Genomic DNA, 9,932 nt, shown 5'->3' on the forward strand with positions numbered 1-9,932 from the left:
TGTGTGTGTGTGTGTGTGTGTGTGTGTGTGTGTGTGTGTGTGTGTCTTTGAGTCACTACTTAGTGAAAAATGTGGACAAAGGCATCACCACCACAAAATACTGTAGGATTCCTTTAATAGGATTTTTTTCTCTTTAATTCGTCTGGTATTATTTCCCTCCTCCCTTACCTCCCCCCAGTTTTGCACAAACAAATGCCTCCTATATGCATTAACTAAAAAAATGGAATTCAGTGAAGGCTACGTGGGGCCCATTGTGGTCCATGGAAACAGGTCCCCAAATATTCTGGAGCCACTCCTTCTCATAGGCAACATACTGTATATCAGAGCCGCACTGAATTACAAGCACTCGCACAGAAACTACCGTCCCAAAATAAACTGTACCAGGTGTCAAGTGAAATCTAGCCAGTCACTGATCCCCACTGATCACCACTGATCCCCACTGATCACCACTGTCATTATACAAGGCACATTTTCAGACTGAAAGTTTCCCTGTCCTCTCACTCAAAGTCCTAACAAAACAATGCCTGTTTAATGGTGGCGAATCAGTTAATATATATTATAGCTACAATTAAAGCAAACGTATTCAGTCACGTCACACCTCTTGTCATTTTTAATGTTTCACAAATGTAAAATTGACCCATAAAAAAGGAGGCTTTAACGTTATGTATGTGGTCAGGTTGGAAATGGGATATTAAAAGCAATTATTTTTTGGACTTTGGAAGTGGAACGGGACTGCGCAGTATTAGGGGCACCTGCATTAAATAGGGCTTAGATTATATCAGACAACCAATGTTATGAGAACATGATGCCTGAAATATTACTTCTACAAAAGGATCCTCAGAGCACAGCTTGCTATGGGGCTCCTGCTTTGAACACTACACAACTTTTCAATTTCCTGCCTGGAAGAAGCTAGTAGCAATAATAATATAAAAGAGAAACCCTTTATGTTAAAGGATTTCCTGTGTAAATAAATGAGACTGCAGAGATGATTGCTTCTCCTTTCAGGCCTTTTATATTACTTTCTTTTAATTGTGTTCCAGCATCTAGATGAACAATGAGAATAGCAGTGCAATAAGTATAAAATGAATCATACAGTTTGTATTATGCAGGCCAGGGCTGTTCTACTTCCAATATGAAGGACCAAGCAAGTTTCTAACAGTATTACTGGGTGGACGCTCCTTCACATAAGGGCTATGCTGTGAGCAAGCAAACAAAATGATTAACTCAAAATCAAAGCTATGAAATTAACCAATCAGAATGTGGCATTCAGCAAAGCTCACAGACCCCGTTATCTTGTCACCAGAGTGTCTCATGCTAAGAACATTCAGACTTGGACTGAATTTTTCAGGTTGTCCTCAAACTTGTCAACCTTCACTGACTTGGAATTATTTTCACTAATCTGGAGTCCATCTCACTGATTTTTAGCATCAGTGAGGTTTTACCGATAAAAATTGTCACTTTCCCAAATCTCACTCATTTCAGTTGTTGGAGGGGAACATTTCTGTGTCATGGATAAACTGAACCTAATCAACTTGGAATGTCCTGCTCATCCATGTACATTGGGGGTATCATCTCATCATGTGATGTAATATCACTTTTTTTAATTGAAACCCTGATTTATAACATAGATGGGCTAGTGAACAATTACTTTTTATAAGATAGTAGCCAATGTGTCACACATACAGGATTACTGGAAGTCATCATCATATCGCTTCCAGGAATTGTGTGAGGCACCCTTTTATTGAATAAGAGTGGAGTCCACCCATCTTAATATTAGCTCATAGTACATTGTACATACATGCATCTTTCACCTTTCTTACGCTTAAACTATGTTGCCCTTCCACCATCTAGTCTCTCAGACTCTCTTCTCTTTTTATTTTTCCCTCTGGTCATACTTTGACTCTTGTCTGCTTTGACTCACTGGTAGTATTGCAGCCAAATTAAGTCCCGTAGGGCTTTGCCAGCCCGCATGTCACCAACTCAATTCTAATATAGATAATTAGAAGCTGCTACAGTGTTCCACATTTATTTGCATTAAATCTAGCTCTAAAAATGAGGAAATATTGGAGCACAGCATTTAAAAAAAGAAAATGAACCCCATTAAAACCAATGTTGCTTTCATAAATCTTTTTAGGGATGTTTTTTTGCACCAGTTTTACCCCCGTTTTGCAGCTTATGGATGTTACCTTATTCAGCAGTATAATTACCTAAAGGTTTCCTCATTGCCTTACCTTTTATCATGTTATCATTTTAAGGTATGGTTCCAGAACAGAAGAGCCAAGTTTCGCAGAAATGAAAGGGCCATGCTGGCAAACAAGAACGCTTCACTTCTCAAATCGTATGCCGGGGATGTCACTGCGGTGGAGCAGCCTATAGTACCACGCCCAGCTCCAAGGCCCAATGAGTATCTATCTTGGGGCACTGCCTCTCCTTATAGGTAAGTGACACAATATTAAGAAGTTATTGCTAATTTGTTATCTATTTTACCCAACTTACTAAAATAAAAACAGTGCATTATATGACAATGCTAAGTACCTCTATACACACTGGTAATGGTGCATTATACAACCCTGTACCTCTATTCACACAGCGTCTCCCAGAATCCATTATTAAATAATCTAGAAGTTAAGGTAACCAGACCCTGCAGAGAAGCACTATACGTAAAATACGTAAAATATTGGTTTTGACTATTTCCCCCCCCCCCCTCCCCCCCTCCCCAGCTATCCTCCAACTCACAGTAATAATCTAGAGCAGAATCCTTCTCTACAGATTGGAGGCAATTAGCGGGCTTTGGGTTGGGAAGTGGGGTCAGTTGGGATTTTTGGAAGTAGTTTCCAGGACACTCTCTTATACTGTATTTTCTAAGGAGTTCTTCCGTAACACAACTTCTGGTCCGGGAAGAGATAGACAGTTCATTAACTTGAAAAGGCTATAAAGTGTCTTATGACTGCTTAGTAAATATGGTCCACTATCACTTAGGTTAAATGGGTTAAGACTAGGGTATAAAAAATGGGAAATGGGAAGGTATAATGAGCTATAGTAATCCCTGGGTATGTTAATTGCCAGTGTAAGTGGCTATATGATGGATTTACATCTCTCTTACATGTCCTTTTACATTTTTATACATTAATGTTGGCATGTCGGGAATTTTACCCTGCGGACTTCACTCTGGTGATGAAAGGATTCAAATGTGCATCTAGTGTGATTTTTTTTATCTATGTTCACTTCTCTTGCTTTCACAATTCCTGGATCAGGTAAGTTCTCACCACAATTATTTGGCATCACTTTAAACTCCAAAAATATCTGCTGCTCATTAAGGTTATAAAAGCCAGACATTCCCTGTTCTTCCATATGTGCTCCTGCTTTAAAGATGTACGTTATATGCAGATGTTTATGACTTGTGGCTTTATAGCAGGTAATAAGATGTATTCACTTAGCCATGTTAGCTTTGATTAGAAATAGCTCCAGGCATAAACCCTTTTTACCTAGTAAGACTATTTTGTCTTCTTTCTGCAATATATACAGCATTATATTTGTAATAATCTAGGATTTGGCTTATATTTGACTTTTCCCTTTACTTAAACCATGAGTGCTGTATATTTTGATATTTCCATAGCCAGGGCAAGAATATGGCACACACCTTTAGCAGATAAATCCCTGCTGTCCTGTGATGCAGACTGCACACATTTAAAAATGTAGCTTGAGGTGCTAAACAATATTTAACATAAAATGGCTGATATATCTTTACTTTCTCTTTGGGGGCAAGGAGGAAGCCATTTTGTATTTGTGATGTGGCAATATCAGAAAGGCTGCAGTGCTCTGACAAATCCCATTACTTCCCCTATATGAATCACAGGAAAAGCATTACACAGTGGGTCCCATATCTTAATATTAACTAAAAACATTCTCTAATGAAGGGAGACAATGCATAAATGTGATTTTTATATATACGTTGGTCAGCAAAGGCACGGTTTTATGGTATTTATCTTTAATACACAAGTTTGTGAGTTTGACTCCAGCCTCAGTCACTTACACTCTATGTGTACAATTGGCTAAATTGTTATATTTCCCTGTGTCTGAGTTTACTCACCCATTATTGTGTCATATTAACACTGCTGATCCTTCCTCCCCTTGCATTAAATACCGCTTCCCAAGCCAGACCACAAAGGAATGGGCTGGCAGGATTGTGACCCAGAGGTGCCTGCATGAAGCCCTTAGAACTAGAAGCATTATTATAAAGCACTTTGAAAATGATAGAAGCTCTATCAACATAATATATAAATAGTATATAAGTCTTCCAGAGTGAGAACTTGCATTTTCCAGTTTTTTTTATAGTTGTGGAATTTCTTCCTAAACCTAGCTTTATTATCCTTTGCTAGTTTGCTTTTGTAAGAAATTTGCGAATAGTTGGCGCCATAGTTGATTCACAGATCTAAAAATGACGACTTCTCAATTTCTTTATGCGCATGCGTAAAAATTGCATGAAATTCGCAAAATTTGCCAGCACATTTGCCACAATTCACCTTTTTATTTGCCCAAATTCATCAACTCTTTTTCATACAATTCTTCTGAAAACTTGGCATTAATGTGCTCTTTAAGTAAGATATTTGCAATGGGTGATTTTCTGCTGAAGTTTGATATTTCATCATTTTTTGGGGGGAAAGCTGCACATTTCCAGAATTCTCCAAATTCTCAAACTTGCAAAAAGGTTTCTTTCCCCTCTCTTTGTAAACATTGTAATACTCACATTTTCCAGTGCAGAAAAATAAATGGTCTAGGGGCTTCCATTCCATTGGATCCCAGAACGTTATCTAAACCGATCAAAAAAATATATAACGAGTTCCGCAGGACCAAATATAAAACAATGCTTCTGGAGCAAAAAAACCCCCCAGAAAACAGTTATACACTACTTGAAAAATACAATTAACGATGCATTAAGAAAGAAAAAGCCACTGTAGGTTTTCCTACCATCTTTTTTGTTTGCTTTCTGGGCCAAGATTATTCTTGCATTAGGACAATGACATCCTTAGACTTTAAGTTTTTAATGAATTGTAGAGACTGTGAAAGGCTGCAGCATCCTTCATTAAAGTTTACATTTTAACTTCTCCAGTGCAACCTCTGTTGCCAAGGAAGGGGTTCCCTTGCATTCTATCAGCTTATTTATAATATGGAGGGAAGGTCTGGCTTATATACCCAAAACTGACAGCAGAATTTTTTTGCCTCCTGCTTTTAGTGGGTGGAACCAAACTCCCAAAGTGAGAACTTACCTTTTCCAGGATTGGTGAAGAAATGATCCCCAAATTACACCACCTCTGGTGAGTATTTGAAACATGTGGACATGTAAAAAGCTGATGATCTTGACACCAAAATAATGACATATGTTGAAGACGAAATAAAATAAATTGTAATGGACAAACACATTCATTACCTATGAAAATAATTCTAGAATATCTAAAAGTGCAGTTGTGGGAACTTAGAAGAAATAAATTTTCAGTAGGTTAAACCTGGGTCTATATGCAGATGTATAGAAAATCATACATTTTTGTTTAGCATTTCTGAAATTATCCTACAAATATTTTAAAGCCCAAAGTTCAGGGTGGGTTTTATTGCTCGTATCTCAGCCTTATTACTGCCATATTGTGTTCCCATACATCAGATCACATTATTAATAGGGTGGAGCCCGCATTATTATTCCGTCCCTTTGAAAATCCTCAAAGTAAATAAAATATATATGTTTATATCTATCAAACATGATTTTAAAATAATTCTGCCAATTTGATTTTCAAGCCACCCATCACAAAAATGTGACACATTAGACATTATATTGCTACTAGTTAGTGCTACAAACATCACACAGTAATTTAAATGTGGACCTGATATAGAACAGAAAGTGAGAAATGTAGAACTGTCTGTTTGCTCGCTGTCTGGGAATCATTTAATGTGCTCCTCATAGCTCATAATCACTGCTATCTTTCCACTTTCCATGATTTGATTTTTCTCCAATGGAGATTCATTGATTGATCAAGACTGTTGACTTGGATCTACCCATTTAGCTGACAAAACTGTTATTAAAATGTTCCAATCACCATTAATTCATGTTGGAGTTCAGATTACTCTCTGATGTCAAATATAAACGTGTTGTCCTTTTGAAACCAAGACCCTGATATATAAGAAGTGTATAGTTCTCGTGGCAAATACCTCTCCTGTGATTATAGGGTAACTTAATTACAAGAACCCTGACAATTGGAGATGTAATGTTTCACTTCTCCCTCTTGGTTTTCAGGAATCCTGTATGTGGGGTACCCTGTTATCATGTAAGAAATAGCTTCCACTAGCCCCATTATCTTAGGTATGAGGTGTCTAGATCTTTTGCATGTTTACTATTATTATAAGCTTTCTTAACTACTTACAGCCTTGAAAATAAATGTATATACAGTATGTCTATTAACAACAAATTCAGTCTAAACTATGTGCAAGAGAAATAAATGTTCCTTTTAATCTCTTGCAGTGCCATGGCTACTTATTCTTCCACCTGTGCCAACACCAATCCTGCCCAGGGAATGAACATGGCTAACAGCATCGCCAACCTGCGACTGAAGGCAAAGGAATACAGTTTACAGAGGAACCAAGTGCCAACAGTCAATTGAAAAAAGGCTGAAGATGGAAATAATCTAAAAATACAATTGCCGATTCCTGCCTTGTAATAAACATAAAACAATGACTTTATAATGGGACAAAGTGGAGATAAGCAGGGTACAAATGGAGATGTTTTAAAATATCTTCTTCTCTTGGGAAAATGCCACCAGTTTGTTTCCATTTTGTTTTACCTTCATGCTTTGCTTAATATAGTAAAAAGCTTCTTCTGTTAAATAAATCCCCCCGCGTGTCTTTTTTACATGGGAAAAAAAAAGTCCTAACTCCTGGGACCTGATCCATGACTTCAAGAGCCCAAACAAGTCTTCATTTCGACATGCACGACAAGTATGAAGCAACCTCCAGCTTTTGACCTCCAAAAAGAACATTTTTCTTTGCAACCCAACTATTAAAGATCAGTATCTGAGTCGGAGAGCATCTCATTTTGGGAAAGATCAGTGGAAGAGAAGCTTTTCAAATATTTGAAATATTGAGGGGGCTTGGGAAAAAAAGTTGGCCCATAAATCATGTACCATATTGTCTACATAAATCACTGTGTGTGATTCTCATGGTCTGAGACCTGTTATAAGATGTGCTTGATTGCAGTTGATCATAATCTAGTTAAAATAAAACAGAACGTTTTTCGGACCCTGTTTCCAAAGTTTTTGGAAGAGATGGGAACACTATTTCTAATACAGATTATTTTATTACAAAAAGAGGTGACACTGTAGGTTTGCAAATAATAAAGTAGTGACAATTCAGTACCAAACAGTGCAATTACAATCAGTTCCACCAGCATGTTTTTCTGGAGCTAGGTAGTTAATGTTGGGAAGGAAGTCAGACTCAAAAGATCATTATTGTAATAATTGGTTGCTGTATGTATTGGCTGTAATAAGATCTAGGACTCGTAGACCTGAAACCGTTATGGCCAGGCTGAAGTTGTGCATGTATGTTTGAACCAGTCAGAAAACATTTTGTTAGAAGAGACCCTAGGAAGTGGTAAATGTTTTCATTGCATTCCCTACTTCTAATATACAACACTGAGGACATTATGCAACTAGGTACCATTTGAAGGAATTGTAAAACTTGGTACTCTGCTAGCAGTTCTTTATGGCCTGAAATGAAATCATCACTCAAGGAGCATATAGTATGTACTAAAAAATCTGCAAGACAGCTGTTGACATAACAAGGGAAAGAGTTATGTTTGGCAAAGGAGGTGAAGTGACTTATGGATTTAGCACTAGATGACTTATAAATCTCAACAGCAAAGCTGCAGAATCACCACTTGAGCGCCACGTTGAGCTTTGTGGGGTTGTTAATCTAGATCATAGTTGTTAGGCACTAGCAAAAAACAGAAGCCTAAGCATGGGAAGTGCTAAATCACTCGCCCAAATGTGTCCACCAAATACATATTTTTCACTTTATTTGAACTAACATATGGACCTTTAAAGTGGTTTTATATTGATGATGTGAGAGGATCACTTATGTGTCTGCTACATTCTTTGGTAGGTAGTGATGTATGTTAACATGCCAACAGGAGGAATCGATCATAAATGTATTTTGTATACAAGGTTTTGTGCACATCATGTCTTCTCTTCAGATCCCAGAGCTTTGTAAAAAGCATAAGTCTCTTCTTTAAATTTGAAAAAGACACGTGCAATTGTGGAAGTTCAGGTGCAAATTACAGTACACCAAGAGAAAACTTGTGTTGGTCCATTAAAAGCTATCCCAACTTGCAAAATAATCCAGCGCACTCCTCCTGGGGCTGTATTGAAAAAGCCCTTAAGCAGCCAATTGCAATGCAATTGGCTGTAAACTGCCTTTGACTTAAATGGTAGCGTAAGGTCTTCATAAAGATGTCCATTTGGATGCATATTGGTCAAACAGACGTTTACTACTAAAGGTCTGCTAAAAAAAAGTTTTAATGGCAGAGGAAGAAAATACATTTTCATTTCATCAGAAAATGCATTTGCTTAAAAACAAAAGACTTGATTTGTAATTATTCTGTCTGTTACATTTTGTACCACTGACAAAGTTGTCAAAATGCATTATATATATAAATATATGTGTATAGTTATACATGCCAGCTTCTTAGTTTTTTTTGTAAAAAAAAACAAAAAAAAAACTAAATAAAATGAAACACTTTAAAACTACTTGTGTTGGTGATTTTTGCATATGATAACAACCATATCATAGAGTTACCTAGTTACATAGTAGATGAGGTTGAAAAAAGATATACGTCCATCAAGTTCAACCTATGCTAAATTTAGATGACAGATACTTTATCCTACATCCCGACTTACAGAGAAAGGAAAACCAAAAACCCCAGTGAAATACAATATAAGGGGGAATATTTCATAAGGGGAAAAATAAATTCCTTCCTGACTCCAAATATTAGCAATCAGATTACTCCCATGATCAACATCCTTCTCATGTTTACTTATTTGGTATATCCCAGTGTACTTTTCCTTTCTAAAAAGATGTCCAACCTTTTCTTGAACAGATCTATTGTATCTGCCATCACAGTCTCCATGGGTAATGAATTCTACATTTTAACTGCCCTTACTGTAAAGAACCCTTTCCTTTGTTGCTGGTGAAATCTGCTTTCCTCCAACCTTAAGGGATGACCCTGTATCCTTTGTACTGCTCTTGGGATGAATAGTTCTTTTGAAAGCTCCTTGCACTGTCCCCTGAATGTATTTGTATTTATATAGTTGGGGGTTTAAATTTAAAAAATGACACTTGGAAGAAAACATTATGGGGGTAATTTACTAAAGCGTTGAACATTTTTTCTTCTCGGTAATATTTTTTCACGTTTTCCCAGATTTTAGGATGACCTGCTTCTCCATCCTGATTGTGAATGAAGCAACTTGAGAAGTTTGTGCGGTGTTGCAGACCACCTGATATCTGGAGGCGAGAAGCCTCCAAACGCCTTTCTGATTTAGCACTGACAATGTAGGAAGTGCTATATGCAGGATTTTGCAGTCCCTGTCCCTGAGAGCTTACAGTCAAATTGCGGTGCTTGAATAACACACAGATAAAGTGATTTTCACAAGGTCGTACGGAGAGCTGACAACATCCCCCCCAATTCACTTAACATTTCTCTTGACCACTTGACTGCCAGGGGGACCTGCAACACCGTACTTTGTAGACTCCCTTCCCTGGTACCCAAGGAGTTAATTGTTGCATTGGGGAAGGATCTCTAATCTGCACAAACCCCCCTCCCCCTCCATTCCGTTAATTTGCAATAATCTGTATGCCGTGGAAAATATCAAGTAATTTGCATTGGAACCACTTTT

At 37.5% G+C, this 9,932-nt stretch overlaps 1 protein-coding gene across 2 annotated transcripts in view; it reads left to right on the top strand.

Annotated features, from left to right (window-relative positions):
- PRRX1 (paired related homeobox 1) overlaps positions 1 to 8,739 on the top strand; it is a 97,174-nt gene extending 88,435 nt beyond the window's left edge. Inside the window, exons 3-5 of one of the 2 annotated variants that reach the window (XM_075616837.1) lie at positions 2,256 to 2,437; positions 5,234 to 5,315; positions 6,509 to 6,640. In XM_075616837.1, the coding sequence (XP_075472952.1) occupies positions 2,256 to 2,437; positions 5,234 to 5,285 (234 nt within the window). In that variant the 3' untranslated portion in view covers positions 5,286 to 5,315; positions 6,509 to 6,640. Of the gene's footprint in view, positions 1 to 2,255; positions 2,438 to 5,233; positions 5,316 to 6,508 lie in introns of both variants that reach the window. The other variant, XM_075616835.1, reaches the window with a different exon arrangement.
- The last annotated feature ends 1,193 nt before the right edge of the window (positions 8,740 to 9,932 follow it).

This window comes from Ascaphus truei, chromosome 10, assembly GCF_040206685.1.
Source record: "Ascaphus truei isolate aAscTru1 chromosome 10, aAscTru1.hap1, whole genome shotgun sequence".
In the NCBI taxonomy this organism is placed as follows: Eukaryota; Metazoa; Chordata; class Amphibia; order Anura; family Ascaphidae; genus Ascaphus; species Ascaphus truei.